Source organism: Melozone crissalis, unplaced genomic scaffold (assembly GCF_028551555.1).
Source record: "Melozone crissalis strain CALT ecotype California unplaced genomic scaffold, PUWL_Pcris_2 ptg000107l_1, whole genome shotgun sequence".
NCBI classification, from domain to species: Eukaryota; Metazoa; Chordata; class Aves; order Passeriformes; family Passerellidae; genus Melozone; species Melozone crissalis.
Genome location: NW_026535884.1, coordinates 1,649,783 through 1,667,592, shown reverse-complemented (window position 1 = coordinate 1,667,592; position 17,810 = coordinate 1,649,783). Strand labels below are relative to the sequence as shown.

At 43.8% G+C, this 17,810-nt stretch overlaps 1 protein-coding gene across 1 annotated transcript in view; it reads left to right on the top strand.

Annotated features, from left to right (window-relative positions):
• The first annotated feature begins 2,299 nt into the window (after nucleotides 1-2,299).
• The window catches only part of DHRS3 (dehydrogenase/reductase 3), a 31,991-nt gene continuing 16,480 nt past the window's right edge, over nucleotides 2,300-17,810 (top strand). The window contains exon 1 of the mRNA XM_054291925.1: nucleotides 2,300-3,242. Coding sequence (XP_054147900.1) covers nucleotides 2,970-3,242 — 273 coding nt within the window. The 5' untranslated portion in view covers nucleotides 2,300-2,969. The remainder of the gene's footprint in view (nucleotides 3,243-17,810) is intronic.

Genomic DNA, 17,810 nt, shown 5'->3' with positions numbered 1-17,810 from the left:
CTTGGAATGCCTGCTTTCAAAAATACCTGTTTGATTCCAAAGAAGAAAAGTGAGTTCATTTTTAAAGGCATTTGGCGTCCAAACTCACCTCTCTCTCACAGAGATACTTAGATTCAAATGTCCATTGAGGTGGTGTTTTAGGAACTAGAGATGTGAAGAAGTTTGAGAGTGTTTTTAAGGGCAGTTTTCCCCTTAATTCCGGTGTTTACCTCTAGATGGCTTCCCAGGATAGTTCATCTGGCTCCAGACCTGAGTGAACTTGTGCACTGCATTCATTTTGATGAATCCCAGTGATACCTGCAGATAAAAACCCAAATTTCTTTCCGCCCAGCTGTGAAGATAACACTGTCAGGTTTGATATCCTTGAGATCTTTTGATATTCTCAGTGCTTTGCATTTCAAGTTAATTAATTCTGAAATGAATGTGCAGTTACAGCCTCCTCAGAAAAGCTTCATCTCCACTACCAAAATCATAATTTACCTGTCTAATGCTTGACAGTGCAAACAGCCAGGGACCTGCTGTAATACACTCTGCCCTTTTCCCTCTTTTCAGAGTTTGAAGGGCTGTGGAGACCTTCTGGCTATGCCCTTATCACCAGACAAAAAAGTCTTGGAAAAAAACACCCTTTTTTTGCAGGGTGAGTCTCCCTCTGTCATTCAGACCCTGCCTTTTTCACTGCTAAATCTCCAGTTTTCAGCAATGCAAGCATCTTCCAGCATGGAAAATCCATGAGGCATCAGAAAAACACTGGTCAGTGGTACTAGATATTAATGATTATCAGCTAGGCTGGGTTCAGCTGGAAATCTAGGGCTGCAAGGAGCTTTGCCCTGCACACACCAGCTGATCTTGGGCAAGCAGCTCCCTGGCAGAGATGGCTCCCTTGAACTCAGCCTTAGCCCTGGGTCTTCCTGGACCTGCTTTTCCCTGGGCTCAGGTCAGACCTGGGCACCTTTGTGACAGAGGAGGCAGGGGCTGCATGACCTGGTGACAGAGCACTTTGGTTCCTGCACAGAGCCCAGGGCAACATGGAGCAAGCCCAGCATGGCATGAGCCCAGCACGCCCACAGCAAGCCCAGTGTGCCCAGCAGTTTGCCCCCCATGCCCACAGCTGGTCCACAGTGTAATATTTAAAGCTATTTGACTTTGGCACCTGCAGGATGCCCAACGTGCCTGCAGCAAACCCAGGGTGCTGACAGCATGCCCAGGGTCCCACAGGCAACCCAGGGTGCCCACAGCTGACCCTGCTGGCCGCAGCAATCCCAGAGCACCTGCAGCTGAGCCTGCTACCCCACAGCAAGCCCATGGTGCCCGCAGGTGGCCCAGAGTGGCCACAGCAAGCCCAGGGTGCCCACAACAGGCCCAGGGTGCCCACAGCAGGCCCAGGGTGCCCTCAGCAATCCCAGAGTACCCGTAGGTGGCCCTGCTGGCCCACAGCAAGCCTGGGGTGCACTGAAAGCTCAGGGTGCCCGCAGCTGACCCTGCTGGCCCTCAGCTGGCCCGGGGTGCCTGCAGGTGGCCTGGGGTGCCAGCAGATGGCCCATAGTGCCCGCAGGTGGCTCTGGCGGCCCACAGAAAGCTCAGGGTGCCCACAGCTGACCCTGCTGGCCCGCAGAGAGCCCATAGTGCCCGCAGATAGCCCATGGTGACCGCAGGTGGCCCTGCTGGCCCAGGGTGCCCACAGCAAGCCCAGGGTGCCCGCAGGTGGCCCTGCTGGCTCACAGAAAGCTCAGGGTGCCCGGAGCTGGCCCATAGTGCCCGCAGGTGGCCCTGCTAGCCCACAGATGGCCCATGGTGCCCGCAGCTCGCCCCTGGTGCCCGCAGGTGGCCCTGGCGGCCCACAGATAGCCCGTGGTGCCCGCAGCAATCCCATGGTGCCCGCAGGTGGCCCTGCCGGCCCACAGATGGCCCATGGTGCCCGCAGCTCGCCCCTGGTGCTCGCAGGTGGCCCTGGCGGCCCACAGATAGCCCATGGTGCCCGCAGGTGGCCCTGCCGGCCCACAGACGGCCCAGGGTGCCCGCAGCTCGCCCCTGGTGCCCGCAGGTGGCCCTGGCGGCTCACAGATAGCCCATGGTGCCCGCAGCTCGCCCCTGGTGCCCGCAGGTGGCCCCGGCGGCCGCGCTGGCAGCGGCGGCCCAGGCGCAGCGAGCCGGTGGCGCGGCGGCGGCCGGCGGGGGAGGGCAGAGCAGCAGCCACTCCCAGGAACAGTAGTGAAATCGGCCCGACACTTTAACTGTCAATCAGGATTAATGGGGTATAAAACCTCCCCAGCGCCGCGGCCCTGGGCGGCAGAGACGGCAATAGGCAGAAATGAGTAAGAGCCAGAGCTGAAGTAGTGCACGGCGTAATTCCTGCTCTGTGATCCACGCTCCAAGTGAAAAAACCGGGAGAGGGGGCAGAGAGAGGCAGTGACCGGCTCAGCCTTTGCAACCGGCTCAAGACAGAACGTCTATAGATATTTATAGATACTAAAACAAAAACAACAACCTCACCCTGAATTGAGGTTTTCTTAAAAAGAAGGTCCTGGCAATTCTATCTTATTTAAGCAATTTCCTGAGTCTAAGAATAGAAATGAGCTGCCTGGAAGGCACTGCAGGCTGAAATTTGGAGACATAGGCTGCTTTATTTTATTTTTCTACATATAAAAACCTTTCGTTTGGATACTGGATTTTGATGTGGGTTTTTGCAGCGGAGAGATGTATGGTTACTTTTAATTCTACTTTTTTTCCCCCCCCTCTGTTTTAATTTAAAAAACAAGCTTTCCAGTTAAAAAGCAAGGAAGCTGTTTTACCTGCGTGTGACAATCCCAGAGGACACCGATCAAGAAACAGGAGTGACTTGGTTTTCTGCACTACTTTACTCCTACCCCCATTTATTTTTTCGGGGGAGGGAAGGATTTTTCCAGTCCAAGAACCTCTTGCCCCCAAGTTTTGGAAGGGGGGCTGAAGAACTGTCACCCATCTGGGGGTGCATGAAGGCTATCGCTTTTCTTTCTCTGTCACCTTGGTTCTGTGGAGGCTTGGAGGAGAACTTTGCCTGGCAGAAGAGGATGATGTGGAAGTGGCTGGGCGCCCTGCTGCTGTTCCCGGTGCAGATGGTGTATCTGGTGGTGAAAGCCGCCGTGTGCCTGCTGCTGCCGCCCAAGCTGCGGGACCTGTCCCGGGAGAACGTGCTGGTGACCGGCGGGGGCCGCGGCATCGGCCGGCACCTGGCCCGGGAGTTCGCCCGGAGAGGAGCCAGGAAGGTGAGCGGGGATGGGATTTGGGATGGGATGGGGAGCGCCCACCTGCTGCTCTGCCAGCGAGCCCTGCTGCCCCACCTCCGGGTGGGATCGCCTGGAAAGGTGAGAGCAGCTCTCTGAGTTATTACATCGGTTTCATTTCAGAAGTTGCCCACTCCTCCTTCACCGCGTCCTGCCTTTCCCATCCCATCCGGGAAAACGCGGTTGACAAAGGAGAGGGTTTTGCCTCAGCCCAGGTTTGCTGTGGCAGGGGAAGGAGAGCTGAGCGATTCTATGCATGGAGCCAGGGCTCACTTCCATTGCTGCTTTCTGGCGCTGCTGGGCATGGGGATCATGTAGTGAGCCCTCCTCTGTCAGGATCACATCACCCTAGATGAGAAAGATCATGTACAGTGAGCCTTCCTCTGTCAGGATATCACCCCAAATGAGAGGGTCATGGGGATAGATCCTGTACAGTGAGCCCTTCTCTATCAGGGTCATATCACCCCAGAGGAGAGGAACATGGGGATCATGTAGTGAGCCCTTCTCTATCAGGGTCATATCACTCCAAAGGAGAGGGATCATGTACAGCGAGCCTTCCTCTATCAGGCTATCACTCCAAAGATGAGGGGCATGGGAATCATGCACAGTGAGCCCTCCTCTATTGGGTCATATCACCCCAGAGGAGAGGGGCAGGTGGCTCTGGGACACTGGGTTCCCTTTCACCCTGCTGGGTTTCCATTTGTGAAAGTAATTCCTTGTTCTTCCTGAAGTCCCTTGTGTTTCATTTTTGGACAGCCCAGAGCTGTTCAAGGGGAAAATGAATGAGAAGCCGGCAAGAAGAGCACAGCTTGAGTGGAAGCTGTGGGATTATTTGCACATTTCCTTGAGGAGAGAGGCTGAGAGTGGCTGCTCTGCACAGCAGCCCAGAGGTGCCAGTGTAGCTGGTGGGTCCATTCTCTTGCTCAGAAACTCAGAAACATTTACCTTGAAATGTTGTGGTTTTGTAAATACAAGTATGTTCCTATGTGTGGATCAGTCAGGGATGCAGAAACACACAAATCCTGAAATGAGTCTCAGGATGGAAAGTTTCATCTCCCCTTTTATTGGTAATTAAAGGGAGGACTGGTGAAATTAGCTGCATAAATACTTCTCTGTGTGAGAGAATGAATGAGAATAAATAGAGAAGAAAGAAGAGGAAAAATACAGAATGAGAGGCTATTTAAAGAAAAACATTTGGATTTAGTTCAGGATAGGGTTTTATCACTTCCTTACACATGCATTACAGTTTTCTCTGTGTGGTACAGAGCTATTCTGGCATGTAACTCTGAGGTGTAAAATATGTCAGCATTGAACTTTGATGTTTGTCTGTGTTTGTGTTTAAACATCATGTTGAGATTTACACATTCTGGGAGTCAGAGCAAACAAGTTGATTGACCTTTGGACCCAAGAAATTTGCTGAAGGTGTATTTATATTATCTGTTGGAATACCAGGCTTCATTATTTATTTTTTTAGAGCGGCTGGTTGCTATGCTGAGTGCTGGCATTAAAGTGCTACCATTTCTACAGCACATTTAAGAGCTGTTTTGCTGCAGTTGAGCTGGGAGCTGAACAATGGCCCTGAGGAGCCAAGGGACAGGGGCCAAAAGGAGCCAGGGCTGTTGGAGAGAGAGCTGAGGATGGAATTACTGTAAACAGACACAGACTGTATTCTAGCTCTATGTCCTATCTACAGGATCTCTACATATTGTACACGGAAAGAATACAGAATATATGAGAATAATTATTGGGAACCTTTGTACTCATATGTTCTGAAATGCTCTATGTTGCTAGTTACTGGTTAGAACTTTGGGGTGTTTTGCCTTTGGGGATGTTTCCATGTGCGTCATCAAGGTGTTTAAGTCTTTGACTCAGTTTGAATTAGATTTTCTTTTCAGTTAGATCATGGTGTGCAGTCAGTCATATGGCCCTCAGCAAGTTCTGATCCCCCTGGTAGTGGCACTGCCTGCCAGCCTGTGGTGAGAACACCAAAGTTGGCTTCATCTCCTTAGTAGTTTTAATGCTAATTTTACCTACATGTGGTACTTTCCATTCCCTTTGCTATGAGATTTCATTTTTTTCCTGCTTCTGTGCTCAACCCTAAATTTGTGGATTTTGTGCAGTCGCCATGTACCATGCACAACCTTCTGCTTGGCACTCCTCTTCAATTTTACACTTTGCATTTGACAACCAAAAAGAAATGAAAAAGCCTTGGAGTGTCTAGCAAGTCATCTTTTGATAAGGCTCATGAAAACCGACTGTTTTTCTCTTTTTACAAAAACTGGCTTACACTAATATGCAAAGCTTGAATTATTGATCATAATTACTAACTTAGAGCAGATTCTGATTATCAGATGGCGCAGTCACCACATTCCAAGTTCAGAAAAAGACTTCCAGCAGAGGCATGGAGTTCTGGGCCCAGCCCAGCATGCCATGGAGGAGGTTGGCAGCAGTGCCAGGGCTCAGGTTCTGGTGGAGGGCGTGCAGTGTGTCCTGACCAAGCGCTCCCGGCGCCTGCGCACACAGACATAGTGGCGGGCTTTTGGAGGTAGGCGGCGATATATAACCATATTTTTGAGATTAGAATCTTCAGAAAGATAAGTTAGTTGGGACTGTGAGGCTATGAAACTTCTCTGGTAATTAGACTGGATGGGATTTCATCTTACACTCAGTTTCAGAGGCTCACAAGTGAGATGCAGCGGAGCCGTTTTCGAGCAAGGTGGCAAATGTTGTGTTTCACAAGATTATGAATTGCCACATCTGCAACTCCTCTACTGTAAAATTTGATCTTGCATTTAAAGCTGTGAAGAGGACAAGAAATAAATCCCAGAAGGGTTTATGCAAATGGAAATACAGTGTCTTGATTGATGAGCATGGAGAGTAAAATTCTCAGTCTAATGGAATGGAAGTCTCTTGGGCATGATCTTGTAAATCCATCCCGATTCCCATTCTTTACCCCCATTGCTCTGCCATTGTGCCTCAAATGTGACTTGGATAAATGTCTAGGAGACATTTCCTTCTCAAGTGATGTTTCTTTTCTCAAAGTTGTTCGTTGGCCTTTCCAAAGAAATCGCCAATAAAGGCACAAAGCAGTGCCAGTTCTATTTGCAGTTTCAGAAGTGTATGTTCCGTTTTTTTTTTTCATTTAAGACTGCCAGCAATTTTTAGGCAATGGGAGACTTTAATCATCAGATAATTCCTGTTCAAGTGTACCCTGAGAGGTCAAAGGATCCATACCCCCTTTGTAATTTCAAGTAGTTGTCAAGAACTACTTGGTCCTGGGAGGTGCTGTGTATTGAAATGCTTCCTGGAGCACTTCTGGAAAAAGCCAAGAGCATGTAAATGAGCTGTGTGCAGGGATGAAGTGCTTACAGATGATCCAGGACATGTTAGTGTTATGATGAGGGATGAACAGCACTGACTTTTCTCCGGAAACGTTCAAGTGTTGTAATCCAACTTCCCAGAGATGTGTCCAGATTCATAAGTGCTGCCTGAGAAGCTACTTTGCTGTGGCTGAATTGCTGGAGAAATCAACTTTCTGCTTTCAGTCCCTTCTTGCCTGCTTGCAAAATTCAAAATCCTCACTGTTGCTTGCTTTGACTCTTGAGAATTTGACTGTACCTTAAAAGTATTTGGTCAATGCAGTATCACCTCTGCCTCAGTCTCACACACTGGTAGCTCTGTCAAGGCTCGTAGCTGTTGATACTCTGGTGAGCCAAAATGGCAGAGAATGTCTGTGTTAATGAAATGGGAGAAGGAGAGACTTTTATGAGTTTATGATTTAATGCCTATGAAATAAAAATCCACTTCCAAAGCCTAATGGTGTTTTGCAAGGACTGTACTGTATAATCCAGTTAATATTGGAAAGACTGGCCCCTTTGAACAGTATTTCTTGTGTTGGAGAACAGCCTTGTGCAGATGTGAGCAGTCAGGGGGTGTAGGGGCTGAATGGGTTCATTCACTGCTCAGCAGAGTGGGAAACTGTGCCTGGTTTCCTCAAAGCCATTTGCTTTTCCTACAGAACTTTCATTATAGTGCCTTTGCCAGGAATTTGTTAGCCTTGGTTTTGATAGTCTCTAGTGAAGAAGTTTTGATTCCTATGTCTTTATCTTTGTTAGGTTTTCTTTTAGGAAACTTTGATCTCTAAAAATTTTCCTCGTCATTTTAATTTACTTTGTTCACAGGTTATCTAATTTGAGTTGTGATTGAATGGGAAGGGGATGCTTGGTTCTTAGACATTCTGCATTGTTAAATGTCAACAAAACCTAATAAAAGTAACTGAAAAAGATGATAATAATAGGACTGAAACAGATTCCCCAGCTAAAGCTGTATGTAATTTATTATTCTTGTTTATCTGACAGTGACCTTGGAAGAGTTTCTTGGATGTTTCCAAAAAAACCCAACAGCCCTGAAATCTCAACTGTTCCCTCCATTGGTATTTTCACAGCATTCTTCAAAGTCAGACCTCAGTGTCTGCATTGTGGAAGATTTCTTGGTTTTGGTTGTGCTGTCCTCTCTCAGTTCAGTGTCAGCTGGGATGGGAAGAATTTGAGGAAGGAAGCAGCACCAAGAAAGGGATGGATGAGAGCTGTGCAAGCCCACACTGCTGCTGGAACCTGGGGTTTCCCTCAGTGTTCCACTTTCCCCAACAGAACTGAAAACCTCAGAGGAATTACAAGTGCTTGAAAGCCTTGTATAATTGGAGAGGTTTAGCTGAGTAAGATTTGAGGCTATTTTGTGTTTAGGCTGAGAGTATTGGTGAGAGGTTATGTAAAAAAATATGTTATCAGGTCTTAGAATTTAGCCTTGTATTCCCAGTAATGGAAAATCTGGCAAGTTTTGAGATGAGTTTATCAATGGCATGCTCCTCCCACACAAATTGCATCTGTAGCTCTATGAATATTTCATTTTGGTCTTTATGAATCACATTGACTTATTAGTTCACAGATTTCACAGAATACTTTGAGTTGGAAGAGACTCCACAAGGATTAACGAGTCCAACTCTTAAGTGAATGGCTCATATATTATTGTCCTGATTTGTATGAATTCATGTATATACACCTTCTAAAAGCTTCTTTATAACACATACCAATGCTGTGTGACCAGAGCTGGATATTAAATTAATACAAATCTCCTGATATGAGAGCAAAAGCCACTGCTGCTATTTCAGAGCTGTGACTTTTTTTGAGGTGCAGGACAAAATCTATGAGTGTCTCCCATGGATTCAGTAAGAGTTCTTATTCCAAAATGTCTTAAAATATCTGTCACTCTCAAACATTCATCTCTGGTTGCACTTTCAGAGCCTGTAGAAGAGTCTTGCAAAATTTCATTGCAGAGTATCTCTTGCCTGGCATCAAATTCCTGGTGGACTGGGATAGGAATGTGCCCCAGACTTCATCCAAACCTGAGACCCTTCCTTTTGTAATGTACAAAGGTTTATAATTCCTGAATGTGTCCTGGGGAGTGGGGAGGGCATGAGAGATCCCTGCAGGAATCCTGTACTTTCCAAAAGAAAGGGTTCCAGGCTTGGAACAGAGGAGATCCCTGCAGGAACCCTAGGAAGCCCTTCTGCTTCTGTCAGCTTTAAAATCCCATGTGCTGGGCCAGTTGTCAAGGAGACACTTTTGTTCTGCAAGTAATAACTGATTTCTGACACACTCATTCCTTCTCAGCTCAGAACATGACTAGACCTGATCTGGCCACCCCAGAGAATATTAGTCCTGATAGAAGGAAAAGAGCTGCTTTAAAATGACACACTTTCAGAGCTGAGAGAACCTGATTTTTCTCAGAAACTGATTAATCACATGTACTTGTTTTTAACAGGCATCATGACTTGACATAATGAAATTAGAAAGCCTTTAAAATTAGGTTTATAAAAGAAATGGACACAGTTTTGATGTACACTACCCAGTGCAATATGTGAGTGTGGTGCACTACATTTAAGGTAGCCTGGTTTTAAAAGACTCAGTGTAAAATTTATATATATATTTAGATTTCAGTGCTAAGAAACTGTTGCCAGGTGAGCATCTGTCCCTATTCTGAATGCTTTTCCTGCCCTGTGGTGGTACAGCCCATGTGCCTAATGGATTTCTGTGCAGTCATTTCAAAAATGCAAAAAAGTAAGTGACCATTTGGAAAAGGCAATCTGACGTTGTGTGAAAAGGATGGTGTAATCTAAAAGGAAAATGCACTAATGTAATCTAAAAGGAAAATTTCTATGCTGTAGATATTTTAGTGTAATGAGAATATTTACCTGTAGTGCAAATGTGAGGTTGTAAGTGATTAATCTCTCCTGTTGTGTGTGTGGTTGCAAAGGAACCACCACAGGAATGCAGCAGCTTCAGGGATATGTTAAATGATGGTTACTTTAATCTTCCTTAAGTTTAAGCACTTAATCTTACAGTGAACTAGGAGAGCATGTCACAACTTAGCAGCAACCAGAAGTACATGAGAAGAGCTGGGGAGTGAATGTTTTTCCATGTCATGTGAAATAATACATTAATTTGAAACTTTTGGTAAAGTATGACAGCACAGATCTGATTGGGTGGCTTTATAGTCTCCAGAAAGGCTTTATTTCTCCAAAGATTACATCCTGATGGCAGCTTTATTTAATGGCTTCCTGTTGGCAGCTCCCAGCTTTGTTGATTGGATTTAAGGATGGGCAGAAGAGCCCTTTTTGGAGTGCCAGGCTGCCATGGCATGGAGCCTGTGCTGGGGGCTGCTGCCAAGGCCAGCACTTGGAATAACATGCTGAATAAGTGTCTCTGCCTGGCAGGCACCACCAGGATTTATCAGCTCTCAGATCTTTGGTGTCTGTGAAGCAGCTTGGGCTGGAGCTGTTTTAAGTTATAATTTGGAACATACCTGTCTCTTGTTGCTGGGTGTGTTGTAAGGAGAATAAACGATGTTAACAAGAAGTGGTGCTTGCAGAGTTGCAGTCTTGTCACCTCTCATCAAGATGCAGTGATGTTATGAGAAAATGCTGTCCCAATTGAGACCATGCTGAGTTGGCACACCAAGATCCAGCACTTTTTAACATGCTGAAGGTCTGGCACCAAGGCAGTTAAATGAGGCTTCCCACTAAATACAAGGACTGTGCCAATGCTGTAAAAAAATCTTAAACTTTTAAAGATGAGGTTTTATATTAATGTCATTGCAGTGCCTCAAAAACTGACTTCACACCAAAGACTGTTTAGTATAAAGATGCTAAATGTGCTTTGTTAGAACAACAGCAAACGATGATGTTGACCTCAGGGTTGGCAGGGATAAAATAAATAAACGTGACAGTGGAGATAAAAACCAAAAGGTGACAATGAGTACCAGCACAGAGCTCTCTGCTGATGAAAGCCAGAGACTGCAGCACCACTTGTTGAGCCAGTTTAAAGTTTTGGAAGAGCATCACAGCAATGGAAGTTTTAAGGTAGGGTTTGAAAAGTAGCAGTGAAGAGTTTTGAAGAATGTTTAGAGAGGTGCAGGGAGTGTGGTAGAAAACAGATTGTTTTTAAAATTAATGCTGGGAGGTAAAGGCTGCAGTGGACCTAATGCTAAATAAAGGTGAAGGGAGTATGGGTAAAGTGAAAGTGAATACCTTGAAAGTGAAAATAGAGGCTCAGCTGGAGGAGGAGGCAGTGAAATTCAAATTGAGCTGACCTGGTCAAAGCAGTAGATGAGGTTGATCTTGAGCAGGGGGTTGGACCAGAGGACATCCAGAGCCTCAGCCATAGTCTTGTTCCATCATTCTCAGTCTCATTTGTACCACAGGAAGGAAAAAGGCAGATTTTCTGAACTTCAGGGGCTGACAGGAAGGTTTGGGCCGTGATGTTTCAGGCCACTTACCTGAAGTGATTCATCCCTATTTTATTTGTGTAGTTTCATCACCTACAGTGACTTGTAAAAGTGTTGCTGAGTATTTATGTTGCATTTATGTCATGGCTCTGGCACAGGCCAGAAAAGTCTCAGACTTGTAGAACCTGTAGGTAGTTTTTACTGCATTATAAAAGAATCAAACATGCTGTTGAGCTAATGTCTGATTTAATTAGCCAGGCACAGCAATTTGCTTTAATAGTGACCATAATCCATGTATACAGTCCTAAGCATTTGACTAAAACCTTTTAAAGGAATCAAAGATTTTATTATTCTTAAGATTGCTGTGGCAACCTGCTTTATTAGAGTGATACTGTGCAGTGGATAGTAAAATTGCAAAGGAGGAACTTAGAAAACTCTAAATTCACTCTGAATTCCATTTCTCAAAGAGATCAGCGACATTCAAAGTTGGCACATCAAGAACTCTCTGGTTTTACATCAAACTGCCAGAGCAAGGCAGGAACTTGGCCTGACAGTAACCTGAGAGGAATCAAAAGCAAGTTAAAAAAAAAAACAAACCAACCAAACAAAAACAAACAAACAAAGAAAACCCAAAATAATTAGGACAAATAGGTGATAATAATGAAGTTCACAGAAGAAGCCAGTTAATTCATTCTGCAAGAGTGATGGGGAGAAGAAAAAAATAACTCTTCTCTTGATTGCCTGCCCATACAATTGGACAAGGGTCTGGAAATTTGGTGTCTTTCCCTCTAAGCAGTTTGAAAATGTCAGCTAATGATTATTGAGTATAAGTTTGAATATTTGTTTTAAAATCCAATAACAAATGCTAGTTAGTGTTAAATGTTCACTTTCACTTTGATTCCTGCCCCAAAGTGAAGACACAAATCTGACACAATTGCTGCTTCAAGGTTTTCTGCAGGAAAGGGCGACTGAAAAGAAAAACTCCTCAAGACTGAGAACAACAGCCTCAGAGCTGAGAATAAGCTCTGGCCTTTCTAAACCCATGCTTATCAGGAATATAAAGCAGAAATTATTAAAGATTCTTTTAGCTGGGCCCAGACTCTGTTCTTCAAAGCATCCTGTCAACATCCTGAGGAGCTGAACAAGTCAGACCCAGGCACTGCCAGATCCATTGGCTGATAACACTGACGCCAGGAGAAAAGGGTCAAATACATGTTGTTTGACCTTTATCCCAGTGGGGATTAAATTGATTCTAATTAATAGACTTGGGAATAGATGGCTACCTTGGCAGAGTTTGTAATTAATTTAAATTGTTCATCCCATTAGTTTAGCCATAAACTATGCATAATTACAATGGGATTTTGTGGACAGCTGCCCTTATGTTGCCACCTTCTTAATTACAGTTTACTGACTGCAGTGCTGCAGAGCTTATTTGTTTTGGTTAACATAGGGATTTCTGTTGTCTTACACTGCCTGAGCAAATGTGTCAGTGCTCCATTTATGGCAATAAAATCACGTTTGAAAGGACAAATGCAGCTCTGCTGAATCAGTTGTGCTTTAGGTGTGTGCCTGTGAGGTAAACCTGGCTCTCAGTGTGTAACCAGTGACAGCTGTACTTCTGAGTGCACTTCACCAACATAAAATTATATATATTTTGAGGTTTTATATATATATATATATAATTTTTTTAATATAAATTGTGCCTGGAAAGACCATGTCGGTGATTATCCTGTAGTATGCCACAGTTTTAGCTACAGGTTAGAAAGAGTCTGCAAAAAGGTGGGGTAGCAGTTGGTGTGACTTGGCTAATAATAGATTTCTTCCTTTATCTCAGTGAAAGAGCCATTTAAAATAAGTGCAAATGAAGTTTTCACTCAGTCGTCTTTCCTTTCTCTTGAGTAGTACAGGTGTACCCATGGGGGTCCTCTTTCTCAGTCAGTCCTGGACTAGAATTTTGCTGTCTGAGCTCCTGTGAGTAGCAGAAAGTCGTTTTTCAGGCACTGAAGATCTTATTTCAGTGTTTCTTAGAATCTTTACTAAGAAGCAAATGTCTCCTTTATGGCCAGGCCTACATCTAGAAGATAGAAGTCACCGCTTAAAAAACCATGATCTTTTATGTGCTTATAGTTGGGGTTTGTTTTATTTGCCCTTTGAATCACCAGGTACACCCAAGATTTTCTTTGTTTTTGAAGAGCTGACCAACTTGCACCATTTTACCTGAAAGCAGAAATTCTTAGGTAATCTTTTTACTGGACCTCAAGAAAAATCTCAAATATAGCAAACCTAAATTGTGGGAAGACAAACACTGAGCAGTTTGTCTTCAACAGAATGGATCAACAAGAACAGTGGGCAGTCAGATATTTTCTGCATGAACATGAAATTAGTGTTTGTCTTCGATCTGTCACTTCAGTCTCCTCACTGGCAGTAAACACAGACAGCTTGTCTCTGATCAGCACTTCCCTGGGCAAAGCTTGCTGGAGAGGCAATGGAAAATCCTGACATCCCCTTTCAGCAGCTTGGTTTGATGTTGACTACAACCTCCAATTCCCTGTACCCAACTCCTAAAAAAACCTTCCCAGAGAGGACAAAGCCTTAAGGAGACGAGGTCATGCTCCAAGTGGGATATTAAAGGCACCCAGCTGGTACAAAGTGCTTCTTTCCCAAATGCTCACAGTTCAGGGCTGGCTCTGGCCACAGGGAGCTGTCAGGAATTATGTCAGAATATTTCCAAGGCCCCTGGGAAATGCAGGACTCCTGCCTGGCTGAGCTGAGCCGTTTGATTTTGGGTTTGGGATGTGCTGGTTGTGCAATGCTGTGGCTTTTCTGCTTGGATTGGAACCCAGGCCCCTCAGAGACCACTGTGTTTATATTTGATGTGCTTATGGAAGAGGGTTTGTCTCTTCAAAAGCAAAGTCTCAGCCATCAAAAGGGGTCCCAGGGTTTATTTCCCTGCATGATGATGTGCAACTCTGGCAGATTGTTCTGTGACACCTTTTCTGATGGAAGGGGAGGGAGCGTGTGTGTGCACACATGTGTGGGAAAGGGATCTGGCACTCTGTGTGTCCTTCAGAGCCAGAGTTCAGCCCTGGGTCAGCCAGCTCCTCCTGACATCACTGCACTTGTTTACAGCTCTCACTGAGCTCTCCTGATGCCTTTGACCGCTGACACTGCCCCAGCTCAGGCAGCATTTGTGCAAAACCAGACATTTACGGGAGCATCTTACATTTATAAAGGGATTTTAGCTTGTCTTCCTCACTGACTTCAAAGGGATAATAAGAAATAGAAAATTTTCAACCACTGAAAGTAAATTATGTTTATAAATTAAATTATAAACTACACATTTTCAGGTTGTTGTTGAAATTGTAAATGCACTAAATCAGAATACTGGTCATACACTGAAAAAAGAGCTTATTTACAGCTCTCACTGAGCTCTCCTGATGCCTTTGACCGCTGACACTGCCCCAGCTCAGGCAGCATTTGTGCAAAACCAGACATTTACAGGAGCATCTTACATTTATAAACGGATTTTAGCTTGTCTTCCTCACTGACTTGAAAGGGATGATAAGAAATAGACAATTCTTAACCACTGAAAGTAAATTATGTTTATAAAATAAATTGTAAATGACACATTTTCAGGTTGTTGTTGAAATTGTAAATGCACTAAATAATCAGAATGCTGGTTATAGACTGAAAAAAAGAGCTTATTTACATCTCTCACTGAGCTCTCCTGATGCCTTTGACCACTGACACTGCCCCATCTCAGTCCAGCATTTGTGCAAAAGCAGAAATGTACAAGAGCATCTTACATTTATAAAGGGATTTTAGTTTCTCTTCCTCACTGGCTTGAAAAGGACAATAAGGTTATTTTGAGTATAGCATCTTACATTTATAAAGGGATTTTAGTTTCTCTTCCTCACTGGCTTGAAAGGGACAATAAGAGGTAGAAAACTCTTAACCACTGAAAGTAAATTACGTTTATAAAATAAATTCTAAACTACACATTTTCAGGTTGTTGTTGAAATAGTAAATGCACCAAATAATCAGAATGCTGGTTATAGACTGAAAAAAGATCCATCTCAGAGGGAGTTGATATATTTGGAATGAAGTTAGAATGGTTTCTTTAGCCACTGGAATCAGTAAAAACAGTTTAAACACTTTTGGTTTGCATTTGAGCCTCAGATTAAGGCCAAGTAGTGTTATTTGTTTCAGATTCCAGGTTTCTAAGTGCAGTTCCAGCACTGACAATCCATCACTGCTGCACGTGGGGGTTGCTGTCCTTCAGGCCATTACTTTGGTTGGGTTTGTCACTTATATCTCAGTGGAAGCAAAAAGTGAATGTGAGTCAACCAAAAATAGGCCTGTTTTTTTAGGGCTAAATTTCACACGCTTTCTTGGAGCAGTTTCCAGATCCCCAATGCTCTGAAGCTGCTGGCAGGGAGGGAACCTTTTAGGCAAAGAGCTGGGCTTGTGGCTGCCTTTGAACACACTCAATATTCCATTTCTGCCCCTCAGTTAAATCTCTGTTACTGCCCAGGTTACTTTATATAGTTTATTTTATTGGAAAGCCAGGTTTGTCTCATTCTGTGGTAACTTCATTGATTTTATGTTCACATTGAAGTGAATTGACTTCATTTTGCATTGCCTGAAAAGCAGTCACATCCAAAAGATGGGAACTTCCAGGCAGCTGTAAGTTAGGAGCATGCTAAAGCTGGGCTTGTGACTGCCTGACCAGCACCTCTTGTTTAAATAACATTTGGCAAATTGGTTATTTAAATAACCATTGTGGCAGAGTCTGTATTTGAATTGCTTTGATCTGGCTAAAAGTAATGAACATGTATATAACTTCTGCTTTTACATTTAGATATAATTTTATTTAACAGAGCTGTGCTGTTTTTCCCATTTTTTGAAGGCAAGGTAGCTGTTTTATCTTAACAGTGTATTGAAAAAAATTGCATAATCAGTGAAAGATTTTAAGCCATGCTGTACCCCTGGGTGGGGGTTGAGCTCTGGGAGCTTCCAGTCCTCTGATTCCCATCCTCCTTCTTTGACTTAATAGACTGAGAGAGTTAAATATGTCCTGAAAACTGCCATTTGTACAACTCATGAATAGATTTTAGAGATTCTGCTCTGTTGCATAGCAACAGCCACCATTAAAAAATAACATTTTGAAAAGCACATGAAAAGATAGGCAACCAGTTAAGCATTTCAATATTGAAGCTTTCTTCTGAGCAGTGCCCTTTATTTCTTAAACTAAAATTCTTATAAGAAAGGCACCTTTTGACAGCTTTTATGTGGTTTGAAAATGGTAGCAGTTCTCTTTTTCTAGAGGCAGAGAAAGGCTTGTAGAGGAGCTTGTCTGGTGTTTATACACAAATTTCAGGCAGGCTATTTTAACTCCAATACTTCTCCAGTAACCTCACGGGAGAAGTTATTTTTTCAGTCAAGAGCTGCATCCTATTATGCACATGGATGATCTGGAGCATATTTTAGCCCTTTCTGGAGGGCAGTTTATAATGACAGCATTGGGAACATTATTCACCCTTAGGTTTCTCTGGCTATTTTTGTTGCAAACCTTCTCCCAGCTTAACAAATTTAAACCCTTCCCTAGTTTTTCTTTTCAGTGATGTTTTCAGTATAGCATCACATTGATAAATCTATATTTTTTTTTATTTTTATAGAGAATTTTTTTATATATTCCCCAAAATAAGTGAAGTGCTGGTGAATTGCTCATCATGATTGAGCTTGGAACAGAACTGAAGGTGTTCTGAATTAAAGCTGACAAGTCTTTAAACTGGTAATGCAGCATAAATAATTTTTAAACCATTTTTAAGCCATGCAGGGTCTAGCCTAGGAGTCAGTGCTGTCCCTGGGGACTGGAAGTTAAAACCACCCAGAATTTCAAGGTTAGGCTGCTCTGCTCCAGAATCCATCTCAGAAATAGAAATAGAAAGGCAAACTCTACACAAGAATCCACTTTGACTGGCACCCAGTTTCTAGTTCTTAATTCTTTTTTTACATACATTTTCAGAATTGTAGCAGCAGAATTTTCAGTTTATTGTTGGATGAAGAGGCAATTTGTGGGCACTTTTGCCCACTCAGGTGAAATAACACTGTATTGGAGCCACTTTTTAACTCCACATGTCCTTTTCTCCTAACATTACTTTGTAATCTAACTTTTGGATTTTTTTAGCTTTCTAAGAACAGTTACTATTCATTGCAGACATAGCTTTGCATTGTAGTAAATGTCTAACATGAATATTTAACCTGTCACGGGTTCTTTACCCAGATAGTTTTATGCAGTAAGTAAAAATAATAATGCAGCATTTTGGAAGAAAAATGTGCACACAGCTAAACTTCAGTGATGCTGAAATATCCTGTCAGACCATCACAGTAATTTCTTTTTCCCCTTTGAAATGTTACTTACTGACTTTCTATCCCTTCATCTTGTCTGCTGTGCTTGCAGGACAAAAGGCCTTTCTGCACCTGCATATTTCCCCTCCCCACAATTTCCTGACATTTTTATAGGAATCTGGATTACAGGGATGCCATGCCAAGCAGACGGAGGCGGCAGCAGCACACTGGTTATTTTTGCAGGGTGGAGCATTATATTTCTATTGGTGGGTGTCTCCAGAGCCTTACCTCAAACACAGAACTTTCCTAACCCCTCTCCCCACCCCCAGATCCTCCACTTCTTCCTGCTCTACAGCCAGAGAATCTTTCTGCAGGATATTTCTTTGTGATAAAAGCAGGCTCCGGGTACTGAAGTGA